At 39.0% G+C, this 20,875-nt stretch overlaps 1 protein-coding gene across 9 annotated transcripts in view; it reads right to left on the reverse strand.

The window, feature by feature from the left end:
* Positions 1-20,875, reverse strand: part of LOC128879548 (uncharacterized) — a 533,296-nt gene that overhangs the window by 257,763 nt on the left and 254,658 nt on the right. For all 9 annotated transcript variants that reach the window (XM_054128806.1, XM_054128810.1, XM_054128805.1 and 6 more), the window contains one exon: positions 9,437-9,490. In XM_054128806.1, the coding sequence (XP_053984781.1) occupies positions 9,437-9,490 (54 nt within the window). The remainder of the gene's footprint in view (positions 1-9,436; positions 9,491-20,875) is intronic.

The raw sequence follows: 20,875 nt of genomic DNA on the forward strand, positions 1-20,875 counted from the left end.
GATATAGGTGCACGAAAGAGCTCTGACCGTGGATTTCATATAACCGAAACTATTATTAAATTTTATTTTATTTCATCGTCCTTTTACGATTGCAAAGCATCGACATTCAACTGTTTAAAATTTCCTGCAATTTGGCAAACGGTACGTATATGTAAAAAGTAAGTAGTATTTACGATGGCAATAACGAATATTTGAATTTTCATTCACTTCGCGTTTCATTTGAAGAAAGCGCTACCATTTAAAAATAATGAAAGCAGACTTTTGAATATTCCGTGTCTAATATCAAACTGGAAGTCGTTCCTTGTAGAAACTGCCCCTCGGAATGCTGTAGAAATTCGATCGCGAGCTTGACAACCCGATCGATGCGACCGCGAAAAGAGAGATCGCTTCTGCTTCAACGATAATCATCGATACATCTCGATACGTCTCGAAGGATACAGGGCGCCTCCTTTGTCTGCGAGATCTAACGTACTCGACTTCTTTGTCTCGTAAGGATCGACGATTTTCAAACTCCTGCATTCAGATTTTATTAAAAAATATTCAAATTTTTTTTAGAATTCTGCGAACATTAAAAGAATGGGGAATCATATAAGATACGGAGAGAAATCAAGTATGGAAAACATTTGATATAAAAGTGGATGTAAAATCGATTGGTGGTAAGCTAGGACACGAAATAATCTGTTTTAAGTATTCTTTTGATCAATGAAAGGAATTGGAGTGGAATTCTGAAAAAATTAATTTTGAAGAACTTAGAGCTAGAGGGCTGTATAATCGAATAAATAATTCTTCTGTTGTTCTACTGTTATCTAAAGGTCCAGTGCCAATCTGAATAATATTTTTTTTAAAGTCGAGTGCCAAGTTCATATAGCTAAGGGAATAGAAGGGATAAATAAAAGAATATAATTTTAAGTTACGACCTCAGATTAGAAATTTATAGTTTGTTAACAAAGACTGTATAGTAGGAACAAGAATACCAAATGTATAATTAATAAGCGAGGTGAATTTAGGATACAAATTTCCAACTAGAATAAGGTTAATGTAATTGAGTGTATCGTATGAATAGGAGGCGCTAACCCTTTCTATATTGAAATGCTAATAAAATAGATTACTACTACTACTAAACCTTAATTCCAAAGAAAAATAGAACAAGAACTATCAATCCTGTAACTCCAGATAGCAAACAATTTTCCTTCCCAAAACGAATTTCTCGCAACCGGAAATCACCAAACAATCTCCCCACCTAACCTGTCCTCCACCTATCCTGTACTCCTACAGTCAAACCGTACGCCGTCAAAAACTACAGTATCTCCGGAAAAATCACTCGACTCAAAGATAAATTGCAAAGATGACCCCACTCCTCGCCACGTAGAGTGACCCGGCGCTCTTATCTCGGTCGAGTGACTCGGTGCACCCAAAAAAAAAACCCACTCCCGTGTAACCCGTGCATACAACATCCTCGAAATCGATCATCGGATCCTCGAAGCGGAGATAACCCGGTCCAGCGACCGTTACCTCGAAGCAACGGCCGACAGGACACTCGGTGCAGCAACCAGGATCGATCCGGGACGTGCAACGGGAGCCGTCGAGGCAACGGGAGCGTATCGAAAGATGCGCCGTCGATAATCCTTCAGCGTAGGTCGGCGTGCATCGTGCCCGAGACTATCGAGTCGATGCACAAGTCGAGGCGAGGCGACTTGCTTCGCCGAGGATCGGAAGCAACAGCAGCGGAGAAGAGGCAAAGTAAGAAGAGGAAAAGAGGTTCGGAGGAGGAGGAGGTGGCGGAGGTGAGAGGGAGAGGAAGAGAAGTTATCTGGTCTGCTTCTCCATCCTTTCCTTAACCCCTGGCTCGCTTCCTCGGCCGCCTTCGACCTACGTGTAGATGCTCAGGTGTAAAACCGTTGATTGCCACGGCAGTATTTTCTCTTTGCACGGCACGATGGTAGCAACGGTGGGCGTGCCTGGCACGACCGTAGGGAGACAGCCAAGGCCTCCTCTCATCGTGCTACCGCGATTATGTTTATTATACTTTGGCACACGCGTGTGCGTACGTGCGAGTACTTGCATCTGGCCTCGTCCTTCCGTCGGCAGGCATTATCGCGCCGAACGTGACGCTAGGACGCGATGATCTCGCCCCGGTGGTTCACGGGTGGCCATTTCCACTAGGAAACCCCTAACCGAAGCGTCGGATACGAACGGGGGTTGATTTGTTTACGGTTCAAGCGGAAAAATTGTCGTTACGTTCCAGTTGTGATGGAAATGAATGGCTATTTGGAGACTGATAAGGAAATGTCGCAAGTGAAATGTGGTTTATCGAAGAAGAGAAGAACGTCTTTGGAGAAAAAATAATAATGACTAGATTGAGAATTGGACACTCAAAAATCACACATGAACACCTATTAAAGAAAACGGACCCCCCCTACTGCGACTCCTGCAATAAGGAAATTACAATTAACCACCTATTGTACGAATGCAGAAGATTTGACCTACAAAGAAGGAAGTACAACCTAAACCCACAACAGCACTAATATCCCAGAAACATGTGCAAAATACCATCAATTACATCAAGGACACCAAACTCTGAATTAGTATATAGCACCGTTAATTAATCAGAAACCCAATCGAATTCGTCGCTAGCTACCATACTGTAGATGCGACGTATTCCCTGACATTCGTCCTCTGTATGACGAAATACGACGTTTTCGAGGTTCAGGTACGACCCAGTCATATAATTTGGGTCCAAATTTAGCTATTTCGGGCACTATATCGATCGGAAGGTCTTGAACTAGACAAAAGCAAACTTTCAAATTATAATTTGACGTGTTTTTTTTCGCAGAAATCCAACAGAAATTTAATATAGTCGATATGTGTAATTTTTTCAAATTTTGATGTAAATACTTGTTAGGTAGAATCATGTTTGTTTAAAGTAATTTATAAAAAAAAGATGGTTAACGTAAACTGCCATTGCATGAACAAAAACAGTACATGGTTTCTGTTGAAATAAATCGACAAGAATTGGAGTCTTCGAGTATTATCGCCTCTGTTATAATTTTGGTCGATTAAGGTACAGGAGAGATCATTATGTGCACGATTTCTTGGAGAATTGGACAGATGAATAGCCTTTTAATCGGGGGATCAAGTTTTTTGTTCGAGAAGCATAAATGTTAAGGATTTTCTCTGAGAACTTACTATTTTTTAGAGTACGTACTTCGTCCTCAACTGAATCTATTTTTATTCGATGAATTTCTTAAAGAACATCCTTTTTTTTCGAAATTCCTCCTTTCCATCTGGATCCATCCACCAAAGAATAATATATCCGAATAATTATCCGAAGAATAATACTCTGAACGTCAATTATAGCGAACTTTGCACCGGACACAAATCATTGATCTAATTCCATCTCTTCAAGAGTCCTCTCACAATCGAAAACAAGTTTCCTCCCCAGAGGCCTCTAATTACACGAGGATCGATGCGTTTCCCTGGGCAGAAGGAATCGATCGAATCGATATTCCAGTCGGAGATCACCGAGCACAGCATTATCAATGACGCTCATGCGACGAGCACACATGTATCAGGTTCTGAACCCGATATCGACGTCGAGGATGAGGCCAGCTTAGAATTCCATCGAGGTGGAGCCTTGACATTTCGTGGCCTGGAATCGACTGGCATAATTGATCGGCCTCTGCGGCTCCCATTCGACGAACGACAATGCTATTCCATTGCGTTTGATACGAACTCCGCGTACGAACTCGCCGACACGTGGAACGCAGAGCCGAGTTGACTTTGTGAACTGGATTCCTCGTGAAAATGACCTGGGAGGGATCGACTGTCTCCAAACTTTCGCCTATTTCGAGGTCTTCGAGGGATTCGGGCTGTACCAGAATTGGTGAAATCCGAGTGATGAAGCAATGATGATTCTGGAGGTGAAAATAAGTAGTTGTAACCCAGAGGAAAGCAATGACGGATTTAATTTCTGTAATGTCGATTCCGACGAAATTAATACGAATCGGGTAATGGAGCAATAATTATTGTAGTAATGAAAATAATTGGTAAAGTCTGAGTGAAAAGATCACTAATATGTCATTTCTCTCTTTCTGTAATAATTACATTCAAGAACTACACTAACTTCACTGGAAAACGTAATGAATCTAACATGGAAGACATCCATTTTTCAGATTGTCTAGCAGCAATTGTAGCAGTACTGCAATTAATTTATTACCGACAGGAATTTGTGTGGGATGAGTTACTTTCCAGAATTAACAACTAACAACACTTTATTATATGGTACGTTCAGCACAGATGCAATTTGGACAGTGGTAACCGGTTGGCACAAGTATATTGTTTTCCTATCGTCGCCTTACTAAGTGACTCATATGTCATATACATATGTTTACACGAAAGAGGGCATTACATGTGCTAGTTTACATCGATATATCCTAACAATTACCTTCATCCAATTACCTGTGTATGCGAACTGACGAAAGAATACTGAAAACACTATTGAATTACGTCTCTTATTATATTACAGATTCATGGCATGCTAGGCTGCCACCTACCGAAAGAGTATGAAATATTTTTTATTTATTTCTTTAATTTGCTCGTATATTCTTTCATAGTTCTATTTTTTATTTCTTATAGACATTGTAATTTCTTCTCTCTTTAATTAAAACATACGGTTTGATCAGAAGTGTATGTGGAGTGACAATTTATTGATTTGAAATTCAACCATGTTTTCCTAACCTCTAAAATTGACTTTAAAGGACAATATTATCAGAAGAAATATGAACCAGAAATAAACAGGTCACTACAATTAAATTATTATTATTATTATTGCTAGATGTAAGACATTTGATACCTAATCATAAGTAATTATTAGCGTCAATTATTTATGACTCACATATGTGTATTATAGAAGTGTAAAGAATGTAATTCACAGTGGTCGCTAACTTTACTATAGTTTATCGAACCTTCTTTTTTCAGGAGGGACTGTACAAGACCACTTGTACTACGTTTAATTTTGATTATTTTTACCTGCAAAATAATGTTTTAAATTACCTGCTGAATAAATATGTATGCAAAACCTTTATAAAAATTTAATATAGGTTAAAAAAAAAGAAATCCTCAGAAAGAACAAAATAATTGACGTTTTAGAATAGAATACCCTCCTTAATCGAAAAGTAGCACAGCTAACGCAGCCAGGCCGACCAAAGGCATTGTCCTACAGTATCCCATCGCTCGAAGCAAGCAAACCGTGCAACATTTCAACGAAACGCTTGTAAATAAAGCGACTGGTGTCTCAAGTACCACTTTCGCAAATTACAGTGTCTCCTTTGCATCGACGCGAGGCCAAAAAGTTACAACTATCGTACGGTGCAACTATCCGTGGAACCGTTTGCGTCCCTCAAATGTTCACCGGCGATACTTACCATAAATTGAACGCCACCGGCACACCGATAAATCCAGGGGCAGCTGTGATGCGAAAAAGAGAGGGTTAGGAGGGGAGGGGAAAAAAGTGACACGGCTACCAACCGGAGGAACGTTCTGGCATACCTATCATTACCGCGGACCGTCGTGCAATTCGTTCTGGTTAAACGGATGTTCGGGGCCGGAGCAAATGCTGGCTAGCTGACCACGACAAACAAATGCAACGAGTGGTGCAATTTTATGTCGTTAACGACGGGACCGGGCGTCGAGGTTGAGACGCGCGTATGCGAACGTACCAATAACAGCGCTTGACGCACTAAAAATTTTATAGCGTCGCAGTTGACCGCTCGACAGAGGAGGAGAGGGCTGGTGGATCGGCGGTGGCGAAATCCTGTTTAACAAAGTAATGACTACAATTATTCTGCTTTACATCTGCCTCGCGGAGCCCGGCAACGATACCCTCGCGAGGAAGACGGCGCTACTTGCCGTGGATAATCGTCGATCAGGAAGAGTTACAGCTGCTAGGGTCGTCGGCTACCCGTTAACGTCGAGGCTGCGGATTTTTTAGACGGTTGATCGACTGTCAGAACGGCGCATAAACCGATGTTCGTCGCTCGACGCTCTTACGCCTTTCTAGAACTCGGATGACTCGAGGGCAGAAAGGCTTTGGGCTGTTCGCTTGACTTGGAGAATATTTCATGTTACTTTAATAGGTTTTTGAGGTTATGAAATAAACTGCTGAACAAAATTAGCGGAACACTTTTCTAAATGTTGATAATTATGAGAGTTTTTATCCGATTTCAGTGAAACTTCGTGAGAAGTAGTCTTCAAGTGTCTTCTGGGTGTGTGCAAAGTTGCATTGGCGAGAGTTGATGTGAAGGGGTTAATTCACCCTCTTAAAGAGGGGGTCGAAGAATGGCAATTCTAAAGGTGTCTGAGGTGACGGAAGGGGTTTAAAAAATTAAAAAAAACTTTAGGGCAACTCTCCTTGATGTCCTCTACAAAATGCACCCTTTGAAATCCCTCTCGGACAAACCCACCCCACACAACAACCCACCCCCTCTAAACCCACAATTTTTGGACGACAGTCTCGAATTTGGGCTCAATGCATTCTTTGGACTCCCCTGATCCAGAAAATGCCATCATCATTCACACCATACACCCCATAGGCACCCCCTTGGTGGGTGGAACAGCTCATAAATTTTAAACCCCCTTTGTAAGGGAGCACTTCTACACATAAATTCGGAGTTCAGATTTGGAATCAGCGACCGCGAAAACCTCTGTATACCCAGTTTCATCCAAATCGAATCAATTTTCTTATTTTGTACCGACATATTGGATCCGCCATTTTGAATTTCTAAATTCTGAGTTCAGATTTGAAATCAGCGACCTCAAAAACCCCTATATACCAATTTCATCTAAATTCAGTCATTTTTCGCATTTTGTGTTGTTATGTTGTATTCGCCATTTTGAATTTCTAAATTTTGAGTTCAGATTTGGAATCAGCGACCTCGAAAACCCTGTATACCAAATTTCATCAAAATCGATCATCAGGAAAAATGGATATAAATGTTTTTCTTTCAAAGAACTTTGAAGGCTTCTCCAACCAGGAAATCTACAATGTTTACTATTATGTCACGGAAGCTAGGGGTGTGTTCCTTCCAGGAAATATTACAATGTTTACTAGTATGTATATAGGTCACTACGTCTGTCCTTCTCTTATAATTGTCTATAAAATAGAAAACTTTGAGGTGTCATAGCTCGATTCGATTCTACCAAAATTCAATTTGAAATTCAATTTTCAATTTCTACTACCTAATACATATTTATTATTATTGTCAGATACTTTTAAACAATTGTTTTTTCTATAACAATGTATGTGACTTTGAAGTACCTAACTCGGTGTAGAATCGTCTGATTCAATTCTAACAAAATTCAAGTTAATGGGTGGAATTTCTACTATCTAATAGGTAGTTACTGTCATTGTTAGATACTCTTAAAAAATTGTTTTTTTTTTTAAATATATAGAATTATTAAATACTACCCTCATTGTACTATGTAGCTCGGCGTGAAATCGTCCGATTTGATTCTAACAAAATTCGTCGTAGAGAAGGCAATGACCTCGTCACAACTCTTCACAAAAATTCACCATAACGATTCCAACGTAAGAATTTCCCAAAAGCAACTAACCAAAAACAACTAGCCAAAGAACTAAGCTTCCTAGAACTTGAAAATACAGAAGAATACGCGCAAGAAGGCAACAAGGATCCCACGGAATGACCAGATCCGTCATCGAGGGGGTCAGTGGCAAGGAGGCTTGCGTGCAGCGAGGATATGTCGTCTTCCTCGTGAGATAACAAAGCATTCCTACCCTCGGTCGGCATGGGGCTCGACCGCATAGGAAAAGTTGCTCGCGTGGTTCGTGTCGTGGCTCGTTCGATTTACATAAACACGTACTCATTGATTGCCAGGCCAGATTGTCGGCCGTTATTACTTCTACGACCGGTTAACTCCTCCGTAGGACCGCGAATAATCGTTGAACCCTAATCGTTTGGCTACGCGTCGACCACGACCCCGGCTCGAGATCGATACACCTTGATTCGAGGGTGTCGGAGCCACTTTATTTGGGATACGTGGCCCCGTTACGCGTAATTAGCCACTGCGAGGGGGATTTCATTGTCTCGGGACGATCGCTCGATCCTTCTGGTAGCACCTCTACGTGCCTCGTTTTGCGGTATCGACTTCTCGCCGTTCTTTAGCGTGTGGTTTTAATCCAGAAAAAAAAAAAAGACTGAAACGGTAACGACAGGGGGATAGAATGTTGTTCGAAGTGATTGAGTGATCGTATCGTGTTAAGAATGCGCGTGGTTCTGATGTAAGCCGACTTTTAAGCTTTCTAATTTTGAAAAAACAGATTAATCTGGCTAGTGTGAAAGGAATTCTTTTCGTTTGCCCGATGCACCAGCGTGATAAATTAGCAACTAGTTAATTAGTTGGTTAACAAGATTCGAGATAGCGGGTAGACGGTAGAACTGAATAAAAACAGCGGTAGCTAGATAGTTGTTTTTTTTTCCTTTCTTTCTTTTACTTTAATTGCGAGTGTATACGCGTTCATTGTAGAATGTTGTCTTAATCTGATTTATGCTATCAATTTCCTGATCATTTTTCAATTCATAATGACTGGGTGTATTAGATACCTGTAAGTAACGAACTAAATGTTAGAAAGGAAACAATAACGTAATTATTTATTATTATAATATAATTTATAATATTGTGGTCGAATAAATTATAGTTCAAAAAATTAAATTGTTCATAATTTTGAAACCACACTCTTATAAGCGATAAAAAAAAATTATTTTAATAAGTCGTTTGATGAAATATTCTATTTCAAATTATGGTTATAAAGATGTCACGGCTTTGCGTGCAGTCTTCATAAATATTTATCACAAAATGTCTCGAAAATGTTCTCAATAGCACCATTATTATTACTAGACTGTGGATGTTTATTAGGGGTGTGCGGGATCCCGGTCGGGACGGGATCGGGATGGAATCCCGAGAATTTCAAAATCCCGAATACATCCGGGATTCCCGTGAATTTCCGGAATCCCGAAACCATTCGAGATTCCCGAGAATTTAGAGAGTACTTCACGAATACTTATTACACTGTCTGTATATCACTATTGTATATACAATTTAATATTATTTAAATTATATTTGCTGCGTCAACTGGCTGCGACAGATTGTATATTTTGTATATATGTATATATATATATATATTTTTTTTTGTGTCATATATATATACATATATATTAAATACAACACTAACTGTAAAATTACGCTTTGCTTTTGTCTAAAATATGTATTTAAATTGTGTAAAAAATTCTTGAATTTTGCCTATAATAGTTAAGGGTGTTAAATACTTGAAACGAAAAATTGAAATTGTCGATACGCGACATAAATATGCAAATTTATGGATCAATTTGTATCAATTTTAACTTGAAATGACGGCACTCACCGAATTGATACGCGTAAGGACCACCGCCATCGGGGAATCCGTTCTTCTCCGAACCTGAAACAGCAAGAACGCCATCGTTAGATCGCGAAGTCGATAGCAGGTTAATGCAGAATGGATAAACGGCAGAATCGAACAAATGCAGATGCAAGCACCACCCACGAGGTAACCCTTTCCGTATGCTGTCATTAAAGGGACCGCCCTAGATGTCGGAACCGAGGATCCGAATGAAATCAATGGAAAGATTTTAATCAAATCAATCGAGGATCGAAAGAGACCCGTGAGATCTACGATTCATTGTCTAATAACGAACGGTGTGCGTCTGACAATGCGTGCGCGTGTGTATAGTTGTACCGTCAGGCTGAATCGTTTGGAAAGAGGACGAGGATCATTTTTAATTAGATAGAGAATTCATTTACTAATATAGTGAAATCCAAGTATTGTTTTAATTAAATTGGGTAAAAATTGTATTCGTTGCCTAATTACTCTAATGTGTTTAATTACGGACTGGTGATACTTTTCATTTGTTAAAGAATGTAATCGTCCACGTTCTATTAACAAAACCAATAAGGATTAATTGTCATAAATAGTTTTAATTAAATTGTATAAAAATTTTATTCGTTGTGTAATGTGTTTAACTATGGAGTTAGAAAATGTAATCGTCCCTTTGTTTCATGATTTTTGAGTTCTATTAACAAAACCAATAACGATTAAGTGTCATAAATGGTTAAGTATCCTTGACACGAACATAAGAAAAATATTGTCTAGTTAAAACATTAGTCAATTGCACTTCGAGCAATTTGTAATAATATCACAATAGATAATTAAGACTCCAGAGTTTGCTCAAAGGGTCTATAAGATTTTATACTTTAATAACAAAATACACTAGTCAACATAGTGCTGGACACTTAAATAACATCATCTTTTACGTCATAACTGTCTGAAAGTCAATCTACAAAATTCATAAAAATTTAAAAAATGGAATATATCTCGTATACATTTATAAGAAAAACGAAATCCTGAAGCTCGAATTGGAAAACTCATTCGCAGCAATAATACGTTGGTGATCCGTGAAGTGGCACTTGCCAAGCGTACGATGAAAAGTGAAGAGCGGCACTGGCATACTCGCATTCAGTTGCTATGTTCGACAATCTGTGGAACGTGCAAGAGGGGGTAGCAATTCCAATCACTCGGGGATAGAACGCGTATCGATCGATCGATCGGCGAATACCATGTGCTCCGCGGTCGCAACTGTAGGTGGTAGTCGGGAGCACCACCCACGAAGTGGCTACTTAGCATGCACGACCAGCTAAAAGGTAGCTACCAACCCATCTGACAAGGTTAACTAATACAGCTTCCCTGGTCGCGCGTCCTCTCGCGCGCGAGTGCTCTCTTGATTAGAAGTACGTTGATAAATCAACAGGAGGGAGGCGACCTGTTGACAGCCGTGCAGGAAGCGGAGAGAAGAAGAAGATGAGAAAGAAGTCGCTCGTGGACGGATAGAATCTATGCGGTAGTGTCAAGATGACAGAACTGTTTTGTATCTCAGATATCTTTGGAAACTCTGATAAGACTCTTGTATTTTGGGTTAAGGAAGAGAATGTTTGTTTTGGTATTTCTGTGACTTAGGTTCTTTAAAGGAGGTTTAAAGGTTCTTTAAATAGGTTTAGGAGTAGTACGTTTTTTTAGCGAAACATGATTATACAAAAGTATTTTGTTGTTTGATTCGTAGACGACTATGCAATTTTTAATATGTGAAGTAAACACTGAGATCTATGCTAAATTGGAAGGAAAGTAAACATTTACCCAGTGTTTAGGACTACTATTAATATCACGTGTTCATTACTCGGATGACACATATAATTCTCCATCATTAGACTGCGGATCTTTATGCATTTATAGGAAATTTGAACGTGTAAGAAATTACAAAATGCAAACAATATGCAAGAATATAAAAAAGATCGAAAGTAAAGTTCATGTTATAATATTTCCAGAATAAAATGAATTCCTATTTGGGTTCAATTTTTGTAGCCACATTCGCGAAGATTTTATTTTGTATAAAGATCCGCGGTCTAGCGATTAATTTCCCGTGAACTTTACTTCTACAAAAATTCAAATTCTTCGGAGTGTTTCAATTACCAAACTGCCTTTGTAAGTCGATACATTGTTCACCCACTGTACGTTAACTATAAACCTATTTTCCTATCTGTACTTGTCTCGCAAGCCTATGAATAAGTAAACACCCTGTGCAAAGAACGCGAACATCCAACAAAAAGCGAAACAAGTCCGACGCACTGCGCCGTCTACCGCGTACAGCTACCGCGACACGATAATTAAATCAATACAGTCCGCAATGGAAGAGATGTTGTGGAACGGTTTAATTGGTCTCCGACTACGACTATGCATTATTCCACGGCAGCCTGGTACGTCGAGCCACGTCAAAACGTTCAAAACGAGAAAAGTTCTCAGCGGGGACCGCTGCTACTGGAGCTTTCCTGAGTTCTCAGCCGAGAAACTTTTTTCAACGTATACGCGTTCATGCGAATTGGAAGTCGGTGGTTCAGTGGACGCACAGCATGAGGTGGCGAGAACGACGGCAATGAAATTGCGCGATTACTCGTTTTCTCAGTGTTTCAACGTCGGCAATCGTTGGACGAACGACGTATTAAGTCGTAAACGCCTGATTTATGGCACTTGGGAGAAATACATTTTGTGCCTGAGGGTGATTTTTATTTCCGGGAGTATGTCTAACAATTACATTTCGTTAATTGTGAATCGATGTTTCGACTGCAATTTTCAGGTCCTCTTCGAGCAACTTCAAAGTGAATCTTTGAGTAAAATTAGTGTAAAAATAGCATTTCGGAAATCTGTATTTTTGGTTGTGATAGGTTTGTTTTGTCTGGACCAGTAAAATTAATTTGTCGTTGAAAAGAATGCGTGTAATCGAATGGGAATTATTTTGATTGAATGTGATAAAAACTGAAATTGAAACGGTAAAAACAATTTAAGAAAATATAATTGTTCAAGAGTTAACTTTTTGTTTGGCGTATAATTGGGAACCAATTTTTGTTCATACTATAATAATATGTGAAAAAAAGTCATAAATATTTAACAATGAAATATACATTTTTTTTAGACAGAGGGAAGTAAAGGTGTTCTTAATTTACAAGTAAACTAATTGTATCGACAACAAATAATATTCTTTAAATTTCGATGAGCTTACCGCCGTATTCGTCTTGCAGGAAATGAAAGCCCCAATCGAGACTGAACATTTTGTCCTTTGATTGATGTTTCAGCAACATTAAGTGTTTATAGTTGATGTTAGCATTAGGTAGTCGAGACTTTATCACACTAGATCTATAGTTCACTGTCTCTATCATACGAAAGCATTGTTCATTATTCGCAGGAATTTATAACTTGCACTTTGATTTCACAACGTACAGGATAAATGTTACTTACTTCAGTAATCCACTATTAATGAAATAAGTACACCAGTGTTATGGACCAATGTCAGATAAAAGGTTCATTTCACCTTTGAACCTACAGACATATTCACATTTGGGTAACCTTTAATGCTGATACCTAATGTAATTTCTAAAATCAATCTCAGATTAAATTCGAGATCCAACCACGTTTTCCTAACCCCAAAAATGAACTTCAAAACTGTATAATATATCCCATACTATTTTCACCACACAAAGTCATTAGATGAAACCAAAAACTAAAAATTCCACCAAAATTCGATCTCGATCATCTTCCCAATTTCCACAATCATCGAAATATGCCGCGAAATATTTCCCGGACCCGTTTGCCGCAAATATTTCTCGGGACAGGTCGGAATAATCGTCTGCCCCGGAGGAAAGCCCCGGCCACGGATTCCGCTCGTTCTCGGCCAGACCGTGCACCGCGGAGACCATAGATTACTGTTTTATAACGTTAAGATGAAACTATCTTTAGGCTAGGCAAGGCTAGGCGCGGCCACGCTGCCCGACCCGACAAAAAGACGGACAGGAACGAAAAACCGCCGCAGATTTCCCTGTACGCGTTCCCTTGCTCGGATTGCGGCTACCACCGGCGGTTTCCTTCGGCTGCGTTCCTTTATCGCGATGGTTTTGCCACTTTGCCGCTAGAAAGGAACGCGCGCACTTACCCGCGGCTCATAAAACACGTCGTAACCGTACTATTTCGCGCGATCCTTTCCGATAGTCTGCTTTGTATACCGGCCCTGTTTGCCTCGCAGACGAGGCGTGTCGTCGTTACCCCATGCCCAGGGACTGGCTACTGTTTTTCGCGTTTACGCCAGGCCCCACGTAATGGCATTCGATCCGACGGGATTAGATGTTTTCAGGAACCGTGCGGTCGCGAGAAACGCGCTGCGGCCGCTTGGGCCCGACGCGTCGAGACCCTGCGCCATCTTTTTCACCGGTAGACCTTCAATGATCAATCTTCCGCGAGGACTAAATATAAATTTCTAATTATACAAAATATTTCAATTCGTCATTTTGTTTATACTGTATTGATTGATGAGGTGAATTTGACGAGGTTGTAGGAGTAAGTAGTATGGCAAATATTAGATTATATAGTTTTTTATCGGGTAGAAACAAACGTGTCATGCATATAATATTTAAAAAAAATATAGCACCTATCTGTTTATATAAATTTCTAATTATATAAAATATTTCATCGTTTTGTTTATACTATATTGATTGATATTAAGTACAACTCCCTTTAAAAAAATGTCCATTACTTTCTATCAACATTTACCTTCAAACTTCCATGAGCTCATTCTAAATAGTGGTTTAGAGTAAAAATAAATGGTTCTCCAAAATGGCCTCTAAAATTCTTCGTCCTAACATAACTCTTATATCCTCTTTTCATATTTTAAACGAATAAAGGTGATGTCAATTAATTGCACCTCGCTATGTAATTAAAAAAAAAAACCCTCTCGGAAAATCTTTTATTCCAAAATTTGTAAATAAATCCAATTTAACCGGAATGCGATAAAACCTTAGGAAATAGAACGTACAATGGGAACATTCCTGTCCTCTATATCTCCGCAAAAACTGTCCCGTGGACGTAACATTCTCTGGCTCTCTCGGATAAATCGCTCGAAGCGCGTAACAAACGATTCTCACATTTCTCTACACCGCTTGACCATGAAGAAATAAATCGCACGATCGCTGCGTCGATCATTCTTTATCCTTTAAACTGTGACTCAGTAGCCTGTACAGTTACGGAGGCGTAACGTAACAGTTCCGGACGAGAAAAACCGAGGAATTCCGAAAGAAGTCATGCAAACTAGACGGCAACACCTTTGGGAAAGGAAGTAAAAAAAAAAATATGGAGCCGGGTGCTCGGCGAAGGAGCCAACAATGAATCGCAGAATTCCAGGCTAAATCAATTCGCGTCTGTCGAACCGTGACTCGAATACTATAATTGCAGTAATTGGAAACTGAGAAGACAGAGAGTTGATGTTCAAAAGAGTCGTTTTTGCCGGCTCTGATTTTTTACTCGTGGAAGCGAAAATTAGTTGGCAAATTTCCGTTAGATTTTACTGTTACAGATTCAGATATTTATTAAATATACATTTTGGAGTGCTTGATCCTAACTGCCTTATAATTTTATTTTATTTGTTTCTGTAGTTTTGTAGAATTTTTTTATATTTTGGAGAATCATTTCTTTTTACTCCAAATCGCTATTTAGAATGAGGTCGTAGATCTTGGAAGGTAAATGTTGGTAGAAAGTAGAATATTCTATATTTTTATTTCATTCTGTTGCAATTCTGGAGTTTAACTGTAGTATTTAAAGAAATTCATGTAGTATTTAAAGAAGTCATTGAAAGAATTCATTGTTTATAATTTACAGAAATTCATATTACTTCCTCCTTCACTGTATTACTTCATACTATCATTTATTATTAATATTTCAATTTACAAAAAAAAAAACTCCAGTGTGATATTTTCCTTCCATTAAAAATTGAGAAAATTTTTCTATGTAAAAAGAATTACAAAGAACCCCTAATACTTAATGATAATGAGAGAATTCATTCTGTTTATAATTTAAAGAAATTCATATTATTACTTCATACTAGGTAATATCATTTATTATGAATTTTCCAATTTACAAAAAAACACTCCAGTGTGTCTTGTATTTTCCTTCCTTTAAAAATTGAGCAAATTTTTCTATGTAAAAAGAATCACGAAGAACACTTAATATTTGTCCTTTTAATGCGGTTTCCCCCGTTAAGGCGCTTTCCACGGCAAGCTATTGCTCCGAAAGGGGCAACCAGACCAAGAAGTCGTGAATGAAGATGCGCGTGATGGATGGAGGATGCGTGGTCCGCTGGTGGACCAAAAGAAACAGCGAGGCAAGAAGGACGAGCACGTGGCGTGGGAGTACGCGGGGATGGAGCGAAGGGAACGAAGGAGCACGCGTTGTGGGCGTACCTCGAGGAGGTGGTGGAAGTTCAGGAGGCGGCGTTGGTAGGGGCCACCTCGATAAAACCAGAACTCCAAAGGTGAGGCGATCCCAACTTCCTCCTGAACGGCGCACGTGGACTTTCCTCTTTCGCTACTGGCACACCCAACGAAATTTAAGCCACTAACCCAGCTGTTCCGTCCTAAGGACCATAAATCGCGAACGTTTGGTGGTACGTTTATGGTATACAACCGAAGGGAATACATTCCATATCATTGGTGTGGTTGTAATGTTTATGTTGAAATTATTCATTTAATTAGAAATGTCATGTTGATGTTTCCATGAAAGTCTGAATGTTTACGATGAAATCGTTAATTTGATTAGAACGATAGGAGCGTTATGTTGATGTTTTCATGATAGTCTGAATGTTTAAGATGAAATTATTGATTTAATTAAGAATGTCACGGTGGAAAAGAGAATTTTAGAGCTCATTTTGGAGAATTCTTTATTTTTATTTTAAACTAACTGCTGCCCACGATTTCAACCACATGGAATACTATTCTTATATTTGTACCGTATTTTTATGTAAAGTATTCTCATCAGAATAAAACATAGCCTATGTTGCTCAGGGATAGTGTAGCTTTCTATCGCTGAAAAAATGTTTAAAATCGGTTCAGTAATTCCGGAGATCACCACTGGTATACAAACAAACAAACTTATAATATTAGTATAGAAGTATAGATTAAACCCTTTATGGGTTTTTTCTGCAGACAATTTTCAAGGCATTTATATCGATAATATACGTGCAATAATTATTGTAGCGTTTGTGTAAGTATGTAGTTAGGTACTTCGTAAGAGCCGAACGCATTTAACTGGATGTAGGGTAGAGATAGGGTTTTAACCAATCAGCTGTGTTTGACGAGTATACTCGTCATGACACGAAACACTACCATTTCTGCATGACGAGTATATGTATACAGGGTGTCCCAAAACTCACGTAGGAGCCAGAAATGGGGGGTAGCTAAGACGATTCTGAACAACAATTTCCTTTGCAAAAATGTCATTGAGGTCTTCATTTTTGAATTATTAACGAAAGACACAGACCAATCACAGAGCCTGATTAGCGCGCGATCAGCCGCGAGAGCATAAGTTCGAACGAGGTCGATGCGTAGCCAGCTGAGCGCGAACAGCAAACGCAAATTTGTCCGCGGCGCAGGAAATCAGCGTCACCGCGCGACCAGAGGAGAAACATTGTCCACGTTGATCGCAGAGTGAATCGTCACGTTGATTACTCGAGAGGAGCATCGCGCACGTCCTCGGACGTGTGTGGGTGCGTGGCTGCGTACCTGAAGACTACGCGTGGCTCGCGAACGAGCTTAGACTACGGTTCGTTAGCAAGGATCGTCCTCCTCGTCTACCTCGGCGACGTTGACCCGACGTGGGCGCGGGCCACGCGTCGCTAATTACGAGCAATCAACCGCGGCTCTATGCAGATCCGATCTCCAAAGGGCAGCCGGAGAAAGTGATTAGAGGATAGGTCTGTTACGTTGGCTCGTCCAAGAGGTTCCCTTCGCGTAAAAATGAAAATTACCGCGGCAATCGCGCCGGAGAAATCAAACCGATGACGAGGCAATCGCTGAGGGCGATAATTAGAGAGGAGGATTTCCATTTGATTTCTCCGCGGTGCAGGAACGTACAACTTTTTTAGACGCAAACCGTTGGACAAATTGATACTCGGGGAGAATTGGTACTTACTCTCTGATGGAAAACACGGAAAGGTATTCGTGAATAAGGGATGGTGCACGGGTGGTCGTCCCACGAGATAGGGAATTGGAAGCTGGAATTATTTGTTTAAGGAAGAATGACGAAGATGAAGTCATTCGTAATAGTGGAATGTCATGTTGATGTTTTCATGATAGTCTGAATGGTTATGATGGAATCATTCGTTTAATTAGGAATGTCATGTTGATATTTCCGTGAAAGTCTGAATGTTTATGATGATATCATTGATTTGATTAGAACAATAGGAACGTTATGTTGATATTTCCATGATAGTCTAAATGTTTAAGATGAAATCATTTATTTAATTAGGATCGTCATGTTGATGTTTTCATGATAGTCTGAATGTTTACGTTGAAATCGTTCATTTAGTTAGGAATGTCACGTTGATATTTCCATGATAGTCTGAATGTCTACGATGAAATCATTTATTTAATTAGGAATGTTATGCTGATGTTTTCATGATAGTCTGAATGTTTATGATGAAATCATTTATTTAATTAGGAATGTCATATTGATCGTTCTACGAGAGTCTGTCTCGTGACAGTAGAATGTTATGTTGATGTTTCCATGAAAGTCTGAATATTTATAATAAAATCGTTCATTTAATTAGAAATGTCATGATAATCTTTCCATGAAAATCTGAATGGTTAAAATTCAAATCCTTCATCATGGTGGAACGTAATATTTGCAGTTTTGTATTTAAATAGGAATATTAAAGTTGAAGTTACTCGTGAAGAGAGGAATGTTAAAACCCCCAGGGACAGTAACTGCGCTTGGTTGCAGCTGCAGTACGGGTTTTGCGAACCCGAGGTACCCAAGCTCCTCGTAAGCCTGTTTGGATCATAGAATGATTAAAATATAATATGTAAAAAAGAGAAAAGTATGTAAATACGTTATGTGAAGAACAGTTACAAAGTCTCGCCATAATGAATTGTTTGTAATACAGCAAATATCGTAGAAGAATGTGAAATAAGCCTTCATGTCTTGAACACTGTTAAGAAATAAATCAAGTAACCAAACAGGAAATGTTAAGCCCGTAGCGGTTTATAAAAAATGGAATATTATCTATTAGTTATTCCTGAAGGTAGGAACGCTGAAGTTAGAATTATTTCGTAAATAACGCTTTGACTGCAGATCTTTATGCATTTATAGAAAATTTGAATGTGCAAGACACTACAAAATGCAAACAATATGCAATAATATTAAAAAAATTGAAAAGAAAGTTCATATTATAATATTTACAGAATAAAATAAATTCCTATTTAGATTCAATTTTTGTAGGCACGTTCGCCAAGATTTTATTTTGCATAAAGATCCGCAGTCTAGTAATGATACAATTAAAGTTATTCATTAAAGCAGGAACGTAACGTTGATGTTCTCATAGAAGTATGAATACTTCATTCACGAAGAAAGGAAAACACAGGACACAGTGGATGACTTCGACTACGATACCGAACTTTTTCTTCGTATCGTTTCCTTTGGCTCACACAGTTCAATGTGCTCCGGTATTTGCTACCTTCTCTTTAAAACTTTGCGTTCGAGAGAGAACAATTTTGCACAAGGACGAATGGCTGGAGAGGTTTATTGCGAATACCTAATTCGCCACAGGCAAAGTTAGTTTTACTGCTCGCGCCAAAGAAAGTGGGTCGGTTGTTGGAGAACCATTCGGGTCCGCCGTTAAGTTTTAGTATTTGCAGAGGTGCAATGGTTTTTACGAATAGTTGATTTCACCCTTCGGTGATTCACTCCGAGAGAGAAATACGCTTGATTAACTTTAGTGGGGCGTACGGTTCCTTTTTTGGCGAATGACAGATTTGAAATTCCAAAGGTCATTGTTTGTAAAAAAAAAACTCGAACTATCCTATTCATCAAAGATAGCCTTTCTTCGCCAGTATATTACCGAGTATAAGATTATAAAGTGATGGTGGAAGTAATGTAAATTTCTGTAAATTATAAACAGAAGGAATTCTCTTAAAGATCATACGTTGCAATTAACAATTACGTAGACTAAGTTTGAAACTGGCCAGAAACATTTTATTTCATCGTTTCGTATTTACAATGTTTATCGAGATTTAATACAACTCCATTTGAAGACGAAATTTTGCATTCGACCGATAGTTTTGGAGTTAGAGCTCTGTATCACTTAGGCTGGGACACCCTGTATGCTTCATTTGTTTATGTTTCCTATTAATCGTAATTTTGGAGCATCGGTAATAAACAGTGCAGCCTTAATGCCAGGGAAAATTGTGCACAATCGCGTGCAAAGTATCTTGTATAAATACAGAGTGATTCAAAGATGGTAAGCATGATTGAAGTTTCATTGGTGTAAACGACATTTCACGCGCGCAGCCTAATATTATCAGCGATACTATCGGTCGTCGACGGGCGTCCGTTAAACGCATGGACGAACGTCGCTCGTAAATCGGTGTTAGTACCTAGTAACATTACTCCAGATGTCATGCTTTCTCTCCGAATGCGAGTGTCGCGCATTACAGTCAGCATGATGAATGTAATGACAATAAATTATTCCGGATATCGGCAGTAAAACCGCTTTATTGCAGAGTCGTACGTAACCGCGCGACTTCCATTAAGAAAGAAATCGGTTTCGTCGGCCAGACTGTCGTTCCGCTGGAAGCTTTTATTCAGACAAATTGACCGTACATCTTGAGATTCTTCTCGGGATCGAGTTCTTTTCAGATCGTTCGATGGCTTTGCGATTTTCCTCGAGTCGATTCGTGGAAGTTTATTCGTGCGACACCGTTTGACATTTTATCACATCGACGAGAGTAGGTATTGTTCACTTTAGGGAAAATCGAAGAACCTGGGCATGATTTATTAATACTCGTGCAGGATGTATTGACCATAAATCCCTTATTAAAGGAAAAAGGTGACTTTTGAGTTTCAACTGTGAGGGAGTTCGATAAATTATCAATCGTTTCAATCGTCAAAGAGCACCGAATTAAAATTCATATAACGGAGGAGACTGATTATCAAGATTATTAGATAGTTTTGTTTGGTGCTGCGGGTAAATTAAATTTAATATGAAATTTTTCTATCGTAAATGGAACATTTATTCAGTTAGATTTTCGATCGATATTTGGTTCTCTTCAGGAATGACTAGATAGATAAATTATATTTTGGTACAATGAAAAAGACTTTATTTCTCATTCACTTTATAGAAAATGAAACAAGCTGGACCTGATTTAATAATACTGGTGGAGGATGTATTGAATTTTACCATAA

This window comes from Hylaeus volcanicus, chromosome 7 (assembly GCF_026283585.1).
Source record: "Hylaeus volcanicus isolate JK05 chromosome 7, UHH_iyHylVolc1.0_haploid, whole genome shotgun sequence".
Classification (NCBI taxonomy): Eukaryota; Metazoa; Arthropoda; class Insecta; order Hymenoptera; family Colletidae; genus Hylaeus; species Hylaeus volcanicus.